Source organism: Manis pentadactyla, chromosome 2, assembly GCF_030020395.1.
Source record: "Manis pentadactyla isolate mManPen7 chromosome 2, mManPen7.hap1, whole genome shotgun sequence".
In the NCBI taxonomy this organism is placed as follows: domain Eukaryota; kingdom Metazoa; phylum Chordata; class Mammalia; order Pholidota; family Manidae; genus Manis; species Manis pentadactyla.
Genome location: NC_080020.1, coordinates 215,793,546 through 215,811,960, shown reverse-complemented (window position 1 = coordinate 215,811,960; position 18,415 = coordinate 215,793,546). Strand labels below are relative to the sequence as shown.

General features: G+C 41.9%; 1 protein-coding gene across 1 annotated transcript in view; it reads right to left on the bottom strand.

The window, feature by feature from the left end:
• Positions 1-7: 7 nt before the first annotated feature.
• The window catches only part of HADHA (hydroxyacyl-CoA dehydrogenase trifunctional multienzyme complex subunit alpha), a 51,254-nt gene continuing 32,846 nt past the window's right edge, over positions 8-18,415 (bottom strand). The window contains exons 9-20 of the mRNA XM_036881913.2: positions 18,191-18,309; positions 16,053-16,109; positions 14,230-14,339; positions 10,326-10,460; positions 8,135-8,306; positions 6,026-6,112; positions 3,232-3,372; positions 2,743-2,811; positions 1,826-2,021; positions 1,048-1,162; positions 408-553; positions 8-314 (exon numbers count right to left, since the gene is read on the bottom strand). Coding sequence (XP_036737808.2) covers positions 169-314; positions 408-553; positions 1,048-1,162; positions 1,826-2,021; positions 2,743-2,811; positions 3,232-3,372; positions 6,026-6,112; positions 8,135-8,306; positions 10,326-10,460; positions 14,230-14,339; positions 16,053-16,109; positions 18,191-18,309 — 1,493 coding nt within the window. The 3' untranslated portion in view covers positions 8-168. The remainder of the gene's footprint in view (positions 315-407; positions 554-1,047; positions 1,163-1,825; positions 2,022-2,742; positions 2,812-3,231; positions 3,373-6,025; positions 6,113-8,134; positions 8,307-10,325; positions 10,461-14,229; positions 14,340-16,052; positions 16,110-18,190; positions 18,310-18,415) is intronic.

Genomic DNA, 18,415 nt, shown 5'->3' with positions numbered 1-18,415 from the left:
ACCAAGAGACAGTTGTAGCTGAAGGCACTTTAATCAAGGCACACACCCAAAGCCAGAGTTTGTGTTCCTTCTGGCCAGTCTGATAAACCTAGATGCCACATTGTTGGGAGAACGAGCATAGCCAGCAGCTGGAGTTAGTGTGTGGGTGAGCAGGATGTGAGGGCCTGCTCACTGGTAGAACTTCCTGTTGGGGCTGTTAGCATGGTCAATTAGCAGCTGGCATGGGGTGAATGCTTTTCCATAGGCAGCCTCATACTTTCTGAGCCGGTCCACTGTCTTTTGAGCACCATACAGATCCACAAAGCGGAAGGGCCCTAAATAAGAAATAGGACTTTGCTGAAGCAGACAGCAAAACAAATCCTGTAAGATAAAGGGAGCTAGCTACCTTCCCGACTTGCAAGACCAACCTCCAAGACAAGCAGGGAAGCCAAGCCCAAAGACCGCTCCGATGTCTCCCTCTGCAGGTGTGGCCAAGATCCCTTCCTGCAGGCACATGATGGCTTCATTCACGAATCTTGTCACCAGGCGGTACTGGATGTCTTCATCAGAGGAGCTGCCAATGGGGAGAAACATTTGAGTGGAGGACAAGTAACGGGAGAGCTGCAGGTGCAGGACGTGAATGAGCGCCAGCCAGTACTGAGCCTCCAGCTCTGCAGAGGCCGTGCTGCCAGTAGGCCAGCCTCTCTCGGGAAGACTGTGAACGACTGGCCCTAACTAATCAGAAACTGAGCACCAGGAACAGGATTGGGCAGAATGGATGATCTTTTGACATCAGCAGCTGTCAATTACAAATGATGACCAAGTGTTTGGGGGCTGAAGGGGTTTAGGATAACCGTCTTTCTAGTTGCTCTCCCGAGGCTTGGCTACAGTGCTCACCCTGATGCTCATCAGACAATGAAGGGGCTCATGGTAGGGCAAAAAGTATGAAGCCTCAGGAGTTCTTTCTGGCCAAGTACAGTGATCATAACAAAGATGGAAGAGGAGCAAGAAGCTTTGGGCTGATGAGAAACATGTTTCCATGCTTAACAGCCACTCAAATTAACTCACACATCAGACTTAGGAGGCACCTTCAGGCTTGCCAAAATACTATCCATGTCAGAATTCAAATTCTTACTCTTCACACCCTCTTGGTAGATGTAAAAGCCTTTCCCAGACTTGCGACCTAAAAGAAGCCAGAAAGGGGAGAGTTACAAATTCCCAGAGCCCTGGCCTGAGAGGTCTTTTCTCTGCTCACCTGCTGTAAAGCTCTGGCCTCTCAGCTATATTCCTGATTTTGTATACCTAGAAACCCTAGAAATTCAGTGTTTGTCAGAAGAGTTGGCAGAGAAGGAAAAAAGATCTTGTGTTTCCTGGAGCTTGGGAATCTGTGTATCTGATGGGAAAGGATATTTGGGTGACTTTTAATGTCCAGACACGCGACAGCGGCCCTAGGCTGCCCAGGTCCTAGCGCTGACTCTGCTGCTCCCGCTCCGGGAGTACACAGCTGACCAGCTCAATTGTGTCTGTGGGCAGACAACATGGTAAAGCTTGGGTGCAGAGCTCAGTCCTGCAGTATCACAGATGTAGTGGAGGCCTTGGGTGGGATGAAAATGCCTGTCAATCTTGCATAACATGGACAATGTCAGAGCCTCAGAAGGCCCGAGTTCTGTCGTTTGTCCATAATCTACAGACCCAGCCTAAGAAGAGGTTGTATGAAGTCATTTTCGAAAATCCCTAAGATTTGGGCTGTTTAGGAAACAGTCCTTTACATGGGCCTTCTGTAACTTTTTGGTCTCAGGGAACTTTTAACTAATGGTGCTGGTTATGTTTCTTTGAGGCAGCTCACCCAGGAAGCCCTTGGACACCATCTGCTTCAGCAGTTCTAGGCTTCCACCTTCAAACCGCTCCCCAAAGGCTTTGCCTAGATCTTCTGCCACGTGTTTTGCTACATCCACGCCAACTTCATCCACCAGTGTGGCTGCACCCACAGGAAAGCCAAAGCTTGTGGTGAGAGAGTCCAGCTTCTTAGGGTTAACTCCTTCCTGAATGGGAGGTAAAGCGAGGACCTCAGGGGAAGGCCATCCCACATCCCCCACAAGAGGTCCCTGTACTGGCCCTCAGAAACTGCCTGTGCAACACACACCTCTCTTCTGGTGCCTTCTAGCCAGGCCCAGAGTTGGGACTAATTCACTGAGGGAAGCACAAAGAGGTCTGGGAGCCACACGGTTAAAGTCTGAACCTTCCCTAATCTATGAACAGATTATCCATTTCCTTCATGGTTGCAATTCTGAACCTCAATAACAACAAGATCCCACAGAAGGCAGGGCTAAGTTTCCCATGACTAAGAAAAAAAATACCACCAAGGCATAGTGCTGCTGAGCCCCATGGTTCCCGTGTCAGTTAAGTGTCTGTTAAAGAGGGGCCACCCACTTTCCAGGTGGTGAATGGCCTGCACGCCACTGCAGGGGTTCCATACAGCAGAAGCAGATGCAGCAGTCAGACCAGGTGGGCTCTGTTCTGGTTGGTCCCTGCCTCAAAGGAGATGCAGAAACAGCACAGAAAAGCATGTCGGGAGACCTTAGGCCTAAGGGAGCAGAGCTAAAACCCACCCATAACTTCCCACCACTGTGCAGAAAGGGAGAGCACAAAAGGGCCTTCTTGGAGAAGAGCCAGAAGTTAGTATATTAGAAGGAAGCTTGTTCATTACCAGTTTGGAAAACAAGGAGCAGAGGATACCTCAAAGATTCCAAGAGCAATACCAACCTGGAGAATTCTGATGACTTCAGACATCATGGGTGCAAGACACCTGGTAGTATAGAAGCCAGGTCCATCCTGCCAAGGGAGAGAATGTGAACTCACTGGCCCCTCCGCTGAAGGTCCCAGACAGAGCAGTCTCCCTTCCCCAGGCATCATTTCAAAGTTCAAGGAGGTATATAATCCCAATCAGAATCCTTGTAATTAAATTGCAGGGGAAGCTACAGCCAGGGGCAGAATGGCTTGAGCCGACCAGTGCAGCAGAGTTTCAGTCACCCGGAAGGTCTGGAATGGCTGGGAGAGCTGCCATGTCACAGACACGCCCCACTCTGATGCTGACTCAGCAGAACAGTCCATACTCCTGTCCACTCTGCAAACAACCATGGGATATCACCTTGGGTATGCTGGTGTGTCTGCCCCACAGCAGTTACAAGCCTGGAGGCATAAGGAGTTTTAATAGAACTTTCCCAGATCTGCCCCTTTTACACAGCTCCTTACCTTAACGACAATGATGACCTTTCCCTGCTTGAGACCAACTGCTACAGCGGAAGCACTTGTGTCCTTGGAAGTTTTCTCCGTTGTGATAATCTCCAGCAGTTGCATCTTGTCCACAGGGGAGAAGTAGTGCATGCCGATCACCTGGCAAGGGGAACAAAATGCCAAAAGCTTTAAGCAGGCCCAGGAGGGCCCTCAGAGCACCCCTAATTTGCTAGGAAAGCAGTGAAGAGAAGGGCAGCTGTGATGCAGGAGTACTGCTGGATACAGTTGAGTGGTTTGGTTCATGGTTCCTTGATAAAAAGTTCATAGTGTATGTTCAGGGAGAGCTTATTGGAATCCTTGTTCATCTGCTTCTAAGGCTTTTCACTAAGGGCAACTGATTCTACCAAAAGTTAGTGCCAAAATCACAGCTAAAGGCTAAATTAGATTTATCAGGGAAGAATGGAGGGCCCACTTATATTAAGGATGCTGATGGTTTAGGTGAGAGATCCACTTTTCTGTGGGGAGGTGGGGTAGGCAGAAGAATTGGTTTTTACATTGGATTGTCACAGATGTATCTCTCACTGGCAGATGGGTCTCGCTGGCAGGATCCTGGGTTTAAATACTGCTTTCAACGCTCAAGTGCTCCTGAAGACTCATAAAACCAATGATCCGCAAAACAAAGTACTCAGACCAGCATCGTTAGCTTTGCCTGAGAATGTTAGAACTGCAGATTCTCAGGCCCGCCCCAGAGCCACTGAATGAGAAATTCTGGGGGAGGGCCCAGATCTGTGTTTAAGAGGCCTTCCAAGTGATTCTGGTATATGCTACGGTTTGAGAACTGCCTCATTAGCTAACACAATTAGAGTCTTCACAATTGACTTGTGAAAGAAGTTAAATTCATTCATTAGTTCTCCGCCCCCCTAGCTATAACTAATACCTATCATTTATTATTGACTACTTATGATCCACTCTTTAATGTATTTATCATTTATGTCTTACTTTAGTCTGTTACTACTCTGTGAACTAGTCTAAGATGAGGACAAAAGACATCAGGAGGTTAAAATTAGTAACTCAGAGTCAGTAAATGGTAGAGTGGGATTTCCAACACAGGTTAGCCTATCTCCAAAGCCTGCCTACTTACCATTATGTGAAACCCACACAGGCCATTTAAATGTTCCGTAATTTATTAATCCAAAAGTTGCTTCTAAACCCCTAAGTTATCCTTTAATTTATGTCTAAGATATTTAAAAAGACAGGACCTGATTCAGACTCAGTATTTCTGAGCAAAAGGAATTAACCTTTATTAACATGTAATATATATACAATAAAATGCACAGACCTTAAAGTGTTCATTTCATTGAGTTTTGACAATTGTGTATGCACCAACGTAATCACCACCTCAAGTAAAATCTATTTACATCATTCAAGAAAGTTGTGCCAAAGGTGACCAACCTATCCTGGAATTCTGGGACTTTCTCAGTTGTAGCACTGAATGCCCTGTGTCCGGGAAAGCCTCAGTCCTGGACAAACTGATAAGGTTGGTTACCCCACTTATGTCCCCTTGGCCCTACTTTTATATGAATAATATAAAGCAAGCAGGTGAGAGAAGCTATCCCAGACAACTGGAGGCCACGGCTGCCTGTTCCACTCCACTGGGGAGAATGAGAGGTCAGCATCAGCCCAACAACAGACTCTCCTTTGCTGACTTAATTTTTTTACTTTTATTTTTTTTAATTTAAAATTTTTTATTAAGGTATGATTGATATACACTCTTATGAAGGTTTCACATGAAAAAACAATGTGGTTACTACATATACCCATATTATCCAGTCCCCACCCTTACCCCAATGTAGTCACTGTCCATCAGTGCAGCAAGTTGCCTCCTTTACTGACTTTAAATGCTGCAGAAGTGTTTCAGGTAATGTGACATGGCCATGCTGTCTGCCCGACTGTGTGTCTTCCCTCAGGGTCACACTATCAGCTGCCACTTCTCTGTATAACCTTTTCCTGCTGTCACTGAACCTGCCTCTATCAGGCCACATACTTCTAATCTGCTGTGTGCCACGAAACAAGACTACCCTGCACTAGAAAGCTATTAGAAAAGGAATAAATAGGCTTTTGTGTTTTTAGTACATGGACTTTGTATTAACAATTTCAGCTGCCTAAAGATCTTTTATATTTCCTGCCTACCTTTGTCTGGTTCTGGTTAGCCAAAGCTAACTGGTATTCTCTGGAGAGGTGAGGTGTTTTATTTTTCCTTCGGTGACCTCACTTCCCCTTGATTACTCTAATAGAGGCCCAAGGATAAATTTCTAGGCATCACTCCAAATACTGAACGTGCTTTAACACCCACCCATCTATTTCATGTCTGGGGCGAGTCTAAGGGAACCCACAGGTGGACACATCCCACCACACCCCCGTCTGCCATTCCTGGATCTGGAGTTGGAACTAAACCTATCCTAGGCAGTCACCAGTATCTGCTCTGGAGCTGACATGGTATTCTGGAGTATCCCTTCTTATTTTAGGGCCTATCTTTCATACCTAACTGCAATAAAGTTATGTTTTATAGTCTGAATTTGGAAAATAATACCCGTTAGAAATGCAAATCACCTTTAAAAGGTATATGCTCATTGTATTTCACTTATTCCTGTATCCCATAGTGGTTGTGGGATTACTTTCCTGTGCCCATAGGGACTACATCATCACCCCGGTCCACTTCATAATCCACACCAGCCCTTCTCATGTTCTAAGCCTTCATCAGTGAGCCTGAAGGAGTAGAACATTTCAGGGTTTTCCTCTGTTCAGGATTTACCTTCTCAGGCCTTTTGCTAACAGCAGCAATTCTACTGATCGGGAGAGCAGATGTGTTACTGGCAAAGACACAGTGATCCGGAATCACCTGCAGGGAGAAAAGCATTGAAGAACGTGTCATATAGGCCTGGGCGATGACTAGAGTCCAAAGCAAAGCTAATGAGTGACACCCGCACCCAGCCCGCCCTCTCACTGAGAGCTGCTCAGATAGTAGATACCGTTCTCTCAGACCTTTATGATCACTTTGTGCTTTTGTGTGAGGAATGTGGTGGCCTTGTTCTCTTTCCCATTCAGCCTTTTTCTGGTTGTGCCCAGCATAAGGTCCTCTTAACCTGGGGACATCTAACCTGGAGACTGTACCTCAGTACTTAGGTAAATAAGACACCTCAGATAAATACTGAGAAAATGGCTTTGAATCAAGTCTTGTTCATGTTCGGCATGGGTGTCAGTCCTCTTCATGTCTGGATCTGCCCTCAGGTCAGAAAGCTTATGATACCCCAACCCTTCACCTTTGTGAGAAAACAAGCTATAACACATGCCATGTCATTTTCTACAGTGTGCTACTAGGAAGTGGCACACCACTGTGATTTCATCTGCACTACATGAACACCATTAGCTTTCTCTCTCTAGGTTGAGCTTTCACAACCTGGAGAATAGTCTCTGATGTACACTATCTCAGGATTCTGTCCATGAGCCCAAGTTTTTCATGTTTTTATTCAGATGCTTGCATGAAAAATGTGGAAGGCACACCTGTCAAGTCAGGGCAAATCTGGGACAGGCAGAATCCTAACATCAGAGGTGAGAATCAAGATATATTCAACACACTGAAAAGCAGAGTGTAAAATAAGATCAATTGCAATGGAGATAAAGGTAAAGTACTGTATTAACTCTTTTTTAAAAAGACGAAAAGAAAAAGGAACTGGAGAGGCACCTGGTGAACAAGATCTGACTTGGCAGTAAACCTGTAACTTCTAAATGTGAGTTGATAGTAGAGCTGTCAGAATGCTCGCAGAGTCCTCAGTTGCATTGTCAGTGGAAAACAGCGAAAGTGACTGGCAATTCCAGGCCTGGCCTTGAGCAGCCTGGCAGCTTGGCTTTTGCCCTGGCGGCAGTAGAGTCTGCACTTCCCGTGACCTAAGCTCTCCTCCTCTTTTCCTTCGTCACTGGCTTCCCAACTGCTAAAGCCAACACACTCTTCCCCATTCTGACACTCCTCAACCCAGATTTTCTGAGAGCAAATACTGTCACCTAGCCAGTTGGTAAATGCTCTTCTCTCCACTCTGGCTGTGTCTGCTTTTGCTGCTCCTCAGAATTCACCTCTGCACAACCTGCAAGGCCTACAAAGCCCAGGGAGCATCACCTACGTATGTAAGCTGAAGTGCCACCAGGCCCAGATGGAATACAAGCTTTTGTCTTTGGTTCCTAAACCTACCTAGGTTCGGTCTGCAGTACGGCAGGGATTGCCCCCACATGGGAGGACATCTTAAGAGGAAAGCCCACCACTCAAGTCAGTGCCATTTCATTTACACCATTTACTATCCCACATTCTGTTCATTTAACTGTAGGCTGTCAAGGCCTTGGTTCTATCTCAGCCCTGCATTACTGCCACTTCTTTTCTGGGCTCTTTCTTTATATCACCCACTTCAAGTAGTTGTTTTGTTCACATCATCCCATTCCAAGAATTGGCTATTTGGAGTATCTGGATCATGACCAAAGCAGCACTTCCACATACCAGGCATCTGACACCTGCCTGGAGAAACTTTCTCCCCTACTTTCTTTGCTGCCTAGACCTGAAGTTTAGTTACGGCTGTGGCCAACCAAAAATGTGAAGACTTCTAGCTGAACTCTCTGAGGTTATCTGTACGTGTGGGTGGCTGAACTCCCACAGGAGGCTAACGAACCCTATGCTTAGGTTAATAATCTGCTTGATTTTCTTCCCTTAGAACTTAGATTTGACCTGTAACATGTACAGTGCACATGAGCTCACCTAAAAACTTACGGTTAGAAGCAAAGTTCTATAAAAACAGCCATGCCTTTCCTATAGCTCCTTAGAAGAAGCCCATGCCTGTGCCCTCCACTTGCTGCAGTAGGGCGCAGTCCTCATACTCACCGCCTCTGCTTCCTCCAGCACTCGATGCTTGAGACTAAGGTCCTCAAAAACAGCCTCAATCACCATGTCAGCTTTCTCAAAACCCTGGTAATCGAGCTGCCCAGTCAAGTTGCTGAAAATGGAGTCCCTTTCAAATGATGTTATAGCTTTCTTCTTCACTTTATCGTTCAATCTAGAAAAAACACATTCCTAGTCTGAAGGGAACAGAAAACTACCATTTATCGAGTGTCCATGGGTGGGCAGTATGCTACGTGTTTCTCACCAACTCTGTGACATCGTCTGTTACTCCCATTTTGGGGGAGCTGAGTTGCCCAAAGACTCAGAGCAACTCTAAGTACAAGGGTACCCAGAGTACTAGGATCCAATGACAGGTTGAGCCCCAAGTCCACATCCTTTCTACAAGATGCCTCTAAATGCCCAATTTATATAAACTACCATTCATAAAACAGTTAAGTTTGCCAAGAGGGCATGAATAGAATGGCAAAACAAAAGAGCTCTGGTAACTCTCTACCTACAGCAAAGGAAACCCAACACGTGTCCCAGACCACACGATTTACACTTGCTTACATATCATTCTGTTAACCTATAATTGTAATCTTCTGGAGGACAGAGACCAAGTGGTATTTCTTATATTCTTAATCCACTTCTTAGCACCTCAAAGCACATTGTATTAAACACATAAATATTAACTCAAGGTTTCTTCTTTCCCATAGACAGCTCAAAAGATTCCTGCTACTCAGACACTTAACTGATTATTTTTTATTGCCAGGGAAAACAGGCTTCCTTAGATTTTAACCTGGCCCCATTTTCAGAATAAGTAACCTAGAGTTTTCCTTTGAAGAATGAAGCTAAACCCCATTCACTAATTTCCTTAACCAAAAGAAATTTAGACCTGCAAGTTCAAAATACTCAATTGTATGGGTTCTAACCTTCTGGTTTCTGGTAGACATTCCTCACATGTCAGCAGTCAGCAAACAAGATGTTTGCCAGCATTCAAGATATTATATGTTGCTCTAATTCTAATGCCTAATGGAACTATTTCCAAGAGAGGACGGGAAACATGCATGTCCCAAGTCAGCAGTGTGGTAAGGGGCACTCACCAGAGCCCAGTGTTTCTCAGGCACAAAGGGGAACGTGAGACACCCGTGTTCAGACTGAGGGGAGGAAGCTGTTTTAGAGCAAGGGCAGCAATTTCTCTTCTGGTGACTGTATGAAATGCTGATGGAGATGCTTGCGTGCTCTCCTTGGGGCGATGCTGTCCTCTAGCACATGGCTTTTTTTTTTGGTCAGAATCTTTTACTGCAACTCCTGTATTATGTAATTATTATTATAATAATCTGTCAAAATTACTGAACCTGCCAGACCCTAGAGAGCATTATGGTAGCAATATATGAGCTTCTCTTCAGAAAAGAGGTAAAAACATGCATAAGCTACATAACCCATTTAAGAAACAAAAAAGAAGCTCACTCAGCTCAAAGTCACATGCAGGACAGTCTAAGTACAGCCAGCTTATCCATTACACTGGAGAGGAGAGCTGAGCTGAAAACACTTCTCCATTTGGCCAGTCTGCTGCTCCATTTTTCCCTCTGCAAAAACAGGCAGATATGTGTGCAGGGGGAAGGGGAGCAAGCAGGCAGGAGGGAGACTAATATCTACCTTTTATTCATTCAGAGGTAGAATGGAGACACAGTCTCTAAAGCCTCAGACACTGTGGAACCAAAACAGTTAGCTGCTTCTCTGCAGCACTGCCGTTCAAGAAATACAAGGTTCAGGACCTCTGAGGCCAGCTGCCTTCAACCTGCACGTGCTGCACAACTCCTCACACCCTACATTCAGTTCTCTCCACAAAGACACAAAGCCATGCCATCTCAATGTTCCGTAACAATACAGCAACTAATGGAAATTACCAAATTCACAGTCTGATGCCCAAACCTAAAATAAACAGCATTTACAAATACCTAATAAAGTTTTCTCTTCTGTACTCAAAAGATTATAGATTCCAGTGATGTCAATGGTTTATTATATCTGTAACAAAATGAAGTGAAGGAAACAATTAGTATTCCTAAAAATCAAAGGAGATGTGGTTGAACTAAGGAGTGTCTAGTACTCATCACATTCAGGAGAAAAGGAACCTGTAAAGGCTAAAAGCAAAAGGATTCTAACTCCTGGCAGAGGCGGAGTGCAGGCTTACCCTCTGAACACCTGCTGCTGTCCTCGGCCCAGTCCAGCTAGTGTAGTATCTTTAAGTATAGTTTGCAGGCCTTTATCCACAGAGACTTGGGCAATGCCGGCTCCCATCAGCCCAGCACCAATAACAGCTAGGTGCCTGAAAGGAAAGGATGAAATGACTTTTGGTGAATAACTCCTAATCATTTCAGTAAAAGGGGGAGATCACCCAAGTTATCATCCAATAAACCAACTAAAGCAGGCACAACAATAAGGTGTTTCAAGTAATTTTTTATTTTTTTTATTTTGTTATCAAGTAATTTTTATCTATAAAAATATACCTTTAATAAGTGAGGGATTTTTCAAAGTTAAATGCAAAAATCCATCTGGTATAAGAACTGCTCTACCCAAGAAGAATTACAGTGATCTTCAGCTATGCTTAGAGATCACTGAGAACAAACCAACAAGTTTATACGTAAGTCAACATGAATATTTGTTTTCCAAACACAAGTCAACTTACAGTGATATACCTGAAGGTAACCTCTCATCTTCCAACTACTTACTAGCAAATTTACCAACTTCAAGTCACCCCTTCATTTCTCCTGAAATCTGTGCCATTATTCTCTTTATGTGGATTAGATCCAAAGTCTCCTAGTGTCTCTGCTTTCAGACCACACTCCTCCCTCAAAGTGCCTCCAGGCCTGCACATCCTGCCTCTTCTGCCTCAGAATTCCTCTGGAACTTGTCAGGACCATCTGCCTTACCCCACAGTATTCTGCAGTAGCTTCACGTACAGCATTTTTGTCTAAATTGGAGTCAAAGCTTAGAGGACCAGAGATCATATCTGATTACCCTTTTTTAGTTTTCCAGAGTTCTGGAACAATATGCTATATTCACATAGTAAATAACTAAAAAAAATTTTTTCAGAACAACTTCTTTTATAAAAGAAGCTCAAGTTTACAGCATTGTGGATCTAAATTAGAGCTGTAATGCAAGATAAGGTTTCATTCCTAACAATTTTGATTATAATGTTTAAAAATCATATTCAAAACCTGATAAGGAAACCTGATAATTTCAAGTCCTGGGAACATCTTTCAAATGGAGCTTTGTAGTAATATCCATATTTATATGGTGAGTGTTATGGAATTAGACAACAATAAGAAAATAGGGTAGAGAAATACAAAGAATAGGAAAATTGACCAAAGACTTATACATTTATTGCATGAAAATCAAGTTTCTTTTTGACAAATGACCACACAAAATTAGGACAAACATTGCATAGGAAGAAATCTGTAACATACATAGCAGCAAAGGATGATGACTATTGGGGAAATATGAAGAACACACATGTATAATTAAAAGAAAAAACCCAATAAAATGGGTGAGGATTTATATAAAGCAATTCACAAAAGAAGAGAATAAATTGCCAATAAAGATGCTCAACTTCCCTAATAATCTGAGAATTGCAACTTAAAATGAGGTATTCTCTCCTTATCAGAATGGCAAAAAAATTTAAAGTATCAGCAAGGATGCACAAAAATTGTCGCTTTCATATATAGCTGATGGAAGCATACTTTGCATTCCACAGGAGGGCAAACTTATTAAAACCCCAAATCACATACTCCAGGACCCAGTAATTCTACTTCTCATTATCTACTCTAGAGAAATGCACATATGCACAGGATGACACACTGTGATGAACAGTCGTACACTGTAGTAACGAAAAACTGGAAATAGCCAACAGTCTATCAGTAGAAGATGAAAAGGAATGAGTTAACTGATATGTACCAACACAGAGTCTCTTAGCCGTATTGAATAAAAAGAGCAAGTTACAAAATTCATATGGAAGGATTGCTTTTATATCACAACATTCAAACAATAAACACAAAACAGGATCACCTAGTATAACAGCTTTTTAAAAAGAATAAGAATGCATCCTTTGTATAAAAAATTAATTTATAAAAAGAGAAAATATAGAATTCAAATTATTATCCAAAGCAAAGAGGAAGAGGCCTAGTGAGACAGATGTGGAGGCACCACTGACAACTGAACAGGTAGGAAGGGGGACTCTTCCGTCAATGATCTTTATGCAGTTTTGGTTCAACCTATTCAAGCCTTGGTTATCTTATAACACTTATTTCTAAGATGATGTTACCTTTTTCATCAATTTATTTCCCAAGTTAGGTCAACTCTTAAATCATTCTGTTTTTCCGTCCCTTTAGTTTTTGAATTTTTGAATCAAGGTGATTCTTATCTACAAATGTTTATTTAAGGATATTTAACTCAAGTTTGGAGGTGTTCCATTAGTTTTTTTCTGCACTGTGGTTGTTTTCTGGGGGGGGAGGGGGAATTTTCATAAGCTCAAGTATTTTGATTCTCATTTTCTTTTTTCTTGCATGAGCTTTACATGGATGTTGCCAGTCTTTTTTGTGCATTTGGTTGGTACACAGAAACTCCTTCTCCAGGAGATATTACCAACTATCTGCATATAACAGTAAGAGGTATTTGCAGACCAGAGGAGGAGTCCAGAGTGGCTACTTAGGTTTCTTAATTTAAGAGTACCCTCTTCCACTGCAAAGTACAGTCTCTTTAACTGAAAGCATTTTTTTGTAGGTAGAGGGACGGTAGTGAAGAGATTGGGTGGGATAGGAGTTGGTATGTCTTATGGTTCTGTGATTTTGCAGGACTCTTAGTATTTTTCTCTCTTGCTTCCTTTCTTTCCTATTACAACAAAGTTTTCCTCTTGCAATTAGAAGTTAGAAGCATTATCTGCCTTCTATTTATGCTGTACATGGGATGGTGGCTTTTTTGTCCTTGTTAAGCTGTGATTTTTGTAGAATGTGTGAAGAGATGAAGATTTAAGTGGCCATCATTATTCTTCTGCAATACGGAGGTGCCTTACTTCACTCACTGAATTCAAGACACTCAGTATCAGGTGGAACAATGCAATTGGACTGATGCTGATCATTACTGTGCTGGAAAAGTAGCTATGGATGTATTTCACATTTTATTAGGAAACTGGCCCTCTTGGTTAGAATCTTATCTGTCTCACCCAGATTTCCCATTTTATATTCTACTTTGGATTATAATTTCATTAAACGTGAAGGAAAGGAGAAGGTAGTAACAGTAGCTTCTCTTAAATTCGTTACAGTAGTTCACCTAGAGCTGTTTCTCAACCTTGGCACTACTGACGCTATGGGTCAGACAGCACTTTGTGGGGGGCCTGCCCTCTGCACTGTAGGATGCTTAGCAGTGGCCCTGTCTCCACCTACCAGTAGCCAGGAGCAGCCTTCCCTCCCAGTTGTGCTAACCAAAAATGTTCCCAGATATCCTCAAATGTCCCCTGGGGGGCAACAGTGTCCAGGCTGAGAACCACTAAGCTAAAAGGTGAGCTTCAGGGCCTTATTAAACTTAAGATGCAGAACAGTGACTTAGGTGGTGTAACATGGAAAGGCTTGCTGGAGAGAAGAGGTATGAAAACAGGAAAGTAGAATCTCAAATGCTTAGGTTGTAAGCTTCAGGACAGACAATGAGGCTTTATGATTTTAAATGAGGAAGAAGTGTGAGTTCCCAGAGACGGTATCTTAAGTCACAGGGAGAGACAAGATCACTGAACAGTGCACAGTGTGTACGTTTGCTTTAGGAAGAGAGGACCTAAGCTAGTTGTCTGGGGGATGTCAGCAGCGAGATAGGAAAGCCTCATAGGAGCCATTAGTGAAGTCTGGAGAAATCTCAGTACATGCAGAACTCTGAAAGCCAAGGAGTTCTTGGTAGGAATAGGGATCTAACGGGCTCAGGACAGAAGAGATTTACAGCAAGAGTGAAGGTATAAATCTAGCTCTGCAGATCTTCAAAGACATCTACAAAGCATCTTACAAACTTAGCTTGTATGAAATCCACAAAGGCTTCCTAGGTCGAGCTTAACTTACTTAACATCCTTCTGTGGAGCTCCAAACTTACTCTTCTTGCACAGGATCTGACCATGGTAAAGTCCCATCAAGGCCTTTGATTCTTTGGTCATTGCTAGCTCTCCAAATTTCTGAAATGTAAAGGGGGACATGAACAGGTAGAACTGCACAGTCTCGGTGATGTGGATTTCTTCAGTTCAATTTCTCTGCAGAGCAGAGATAACACATGCAAAGCCTCAGGTCTTCGGGATCTCAGTGGTGCCTACGCTGCAGAAGTCTGTCTCCAACTGGTCTGTCCTCTCTTTACTCTTCTCATCTGCAGCACTTTCCAACTGCTGCTCTGAAAAACGGTTTTGGACATAACTGAGCTCTCAGATTCTTTACACCAGAGCTTGTGGTAGATAACCTTTTTCATGGAATTAGTGTCAGAGCCAAAATGGACCTGCACAATCTCAACCAACCCTCTCCTTTTAAAGATTGGGAAGAGGAGGCCCAGAGAAATGAAGTGACTTGCTCAAAGCCGCACTGCTTCAAAGTGGCAAAAGTGGACCTGGAGCCCAGGCAGTTTGATGCCCAACTCTAATTCTCTGTTCACTATAGCAGGCTGTCCCCAAGGATACCTACAACTGTAAAAGTACCTTAACACTTTTGGAGAACAAGTCTCAACTTAGTGGTTAACAGCATGAGAGTTAGAGTCGGGGGTTGACAGAACTGGGTTTGAATTCTGGCTCTGCCATTTCCCAGTTGTGAAACTTTCTTCACCCTTAAAATGGGTAAAATAATACCTGTTTTACAATATTGCTGTGGGAATTAAGTGAGAATAGTAGTAAAATAACTAGGGTCTCAATATTAGCTATTAATAATAACAACATTACTAGAATTTACTGGAACAATTAGATAAGGAGAATTTCAAAGAAGGAATCCCTCTTCTAAAGTTGCTTTCATGTCCCAATAGAACATGAAACAATGCGCTACTAATCTTGATACATAGGTTCTACTCAATAAACCAGTGATTTTCAAACCATGGGTAGAGACTCAGCAGTGGTCATGGATTTACTGGGTTATGATAAGGAGAAAAGACAGAAAATACTGGGTTTAATATACACAGTGAGGACAATGATTTGTGAAACTTATGCTTCAATTTTTCTTTACACATGTATGTGTGTATCTGGTTAAGACATAGAAGAATAAATAAGAAGTGCACTGCGATAAGCAACCCAGTATAACAAATGTTTTCTCTGGAATGTGTCCTGAGAAACGGGACTTTTGTCCTGTTATCAAAAAGCAATCATGATTGCTTAAAACTTAAAAGCAACCCAATCTGCTTAAATCTATAATACCACTAGCTCATTAGAAAATGGGAAGAGAGGAGTCTGGTTCATGCGTCCCTTCTGTCTTCTTTTAGTGGGTACAAAACATTCCCTTTCATCTTCTAATTTGCCAAGGAGAGGCTGGGCTTCAAAATCTTATCTCTAGGCCCTAGCAAGTGAGAAACGTTACTTTTCTATTGGAGCTTTCATTTTATCACAACACAGCCAGCCCAACTACAGAAAAATGTCCAAGTGATTCATTTTGAAAGGACTGTATAATTCTGCCCCTGCTTTTCCTCTTTATACCCTCATTATTGACAGCAAGTTCAAGTATTTGGGGATATTCAGGGTTTTCTTAGTATCTGCTCTCTCACTGAGGTTAATCATAAGAAATGAAAGAAAATTTCATTAATTCACTAGAAGAAAAATTTTACTAGGCTTTGGATACTTTTTCTTTTTCTATCTTTATACAGAGTTTTTTAAATTTTGGTTTTCCTGTATCTAATAATAAAAACTGAAAGGACATAACTTTACCTGAGATTCAGAGAGATAGCCAGCGTCATTCCCTTGCTCGATTCCAGTCTTTACCACCTAAAAAACGTATAATGCACCTGTTCATTGTTGGAATGGATTGGCAAACTGTACAATAATGCTGAGTAACACTGCTAGCATTGTTAGTGTTCTAAGAGTAAGTCAGAAGTCTAGACTGAAGTAAGAAAAAGAAGAGCACTGAGTGCCTGGTTGTGTAAGACTGACTTAATTCTCTTATCTTTGAGACTACTGCGATAGCTAGCATGAAATGGGAGGAAATAAAATACAATGAAAAAGTCAGAATAGGAAAAGAACAGAATTCACAGCTCAAACTCCACTTTCTTATCCACCTCTGAATCCTATTATTTGCCAGAGAAAGAATTCTCATCACACATTTCCAAGTCTAGTAATAGGTTTACTTTTTCCTCTTCATTACCTTCTCTCCTGCTTAAATTACTCTTCCAACTTCTCTCCTGTTCTCCAAATGTGGGCAGATCCCCAAAGTTCCACTTTTGGCCCCTCTCTCTCTCAGGCACATCATCTACTTTATCACATTAATCATGAACTCTGTGAAATTCAATTTAACATTGGGGTACTAAGTACATGACAAGTATAAAAGATGAAAAAATGGTCCTACATTTAATCACCATAATTTATGGAAATAGTGAATTTTTAAAAAATTAAACAAATCTACATCCTTAATTGAATTCTCTGTCTAGACCGCAGTTGCTTTAATTTCCTGAAATACCTAAACTCAACACTTCTAAAAGCTCAACTCAAAATCTTTCCATGGCAAGTTTCTCACTATCTTCATATTTTTAGTTTTCCTATTCTAGCTCAGGGTCTTACTCAAACTTAACAAGAAAACTTCCTAAGTCATTGCTCTACTTTGTTTTCTAATCCATTTTTACTCTCATGAAAACGGTTCTCTGTCATGACCTATACAGGACAAAGGTCCAATTTCTTATTACTGTCAACCTTTTGAAATCTAGCTTCAATCTGCCTTTAGGCATTTCATTGTCTGATCTCATTAAATGTTCCTTCAAGAGCCTCATGCCTTCCAGCTTCTATACCTATGCTCAAAATGCTCACCCTACCTAGCACTTTTTCTTTACCTAGTCTCCACCTACTTTTTCATGGCTCAGGTCAAATGCCACAAGGCTCTTCCTAATCCCTCTGTTCTCTGCTCTTGTACTTAGCAATTTTCCTGTGCCCCAATTATCTGGCATTAATCCTATGCGGCTCTACAATGTCTCTCATACCGTTATCTGTGTTACCACATATATATATCTAACTCCCCAGCCAAGACTGAGATGGATGGAGGCAGGCGATCATATTTCATATTTTATGTATTTTGGTTTCTTCTGCTCAAAATATATTTGTTGCCTAATTAATTCTCCATTTTTGAAGTATTTGACTATTATGCTTTTTTTCCCCAGCTTTATTAAGATATAACTGACATATAACATTGCATGATTTAGGGTGCACACTGTGATTTGATACGCGTATGTATTGTGAAATGATTAGTTAACACATCCCTTACCTCACATAATTACTGTTTTGTTGTTGATGTTACGGTGAGATGATTATATGCTATCTCAATCTTGGACTTTTCAGATTGAAAGAGTTTCTAAGTTAGTTTTAAAGTCTATCTTTAGAGAGAAGTTTCTTCAACTTCGTGATCATTTTAATTATCCTCCTTGATCTTTTTCAGAACTTTTCTATATCATTACATCTTTTTCTAATTATGGCTATGGGGAAGCAAATCAGACAGCTTAGTATGGACAATGGTTTTGACTAAGGATAGAATACAACACAAATTTTGTTTCAACCACCTCTTAATTAATGCCCAATTTTACTGGCCTTATTATACTGATATGACATAGGTTCCTATCCTGGTTTTTAACTGTTAGTTTTATACTCACCAACTATTAAGTACGCCTGGCACTAATTTCCCCAAATGTATCATTACATGCATCCCTACAGCTTGATATATGCTCTTCCTTTATTTTTATTTAAGTACTTTGACAGCAGAATTAACTTTAGTACTGGCATACATGGTTCAGAATGGCAATAAAGAGTCCTGCTGTATACATAGGGAAGAAATGTTAAAAATGTGGGCATATAGGGTGAAGACTCACATCAATTATTTTCAGAGGTGCAGGATAAAGGCCTTTGGTCTGCTTTCGTACTTTTTCTTCCACCTTTTTGTAAATCTGTTGCCTGACAAATGGAATACTCATGGCGAACGATGTCAATTCTGTAAGGTAAAATGTTTTTAGAAAACTTACTGGAAAAAGCCTATCTTCCCTTGTGAGTTTGTTCTGTAAACTCCATAAAAGTGCAGTAACCCTAGCTATCTGAAA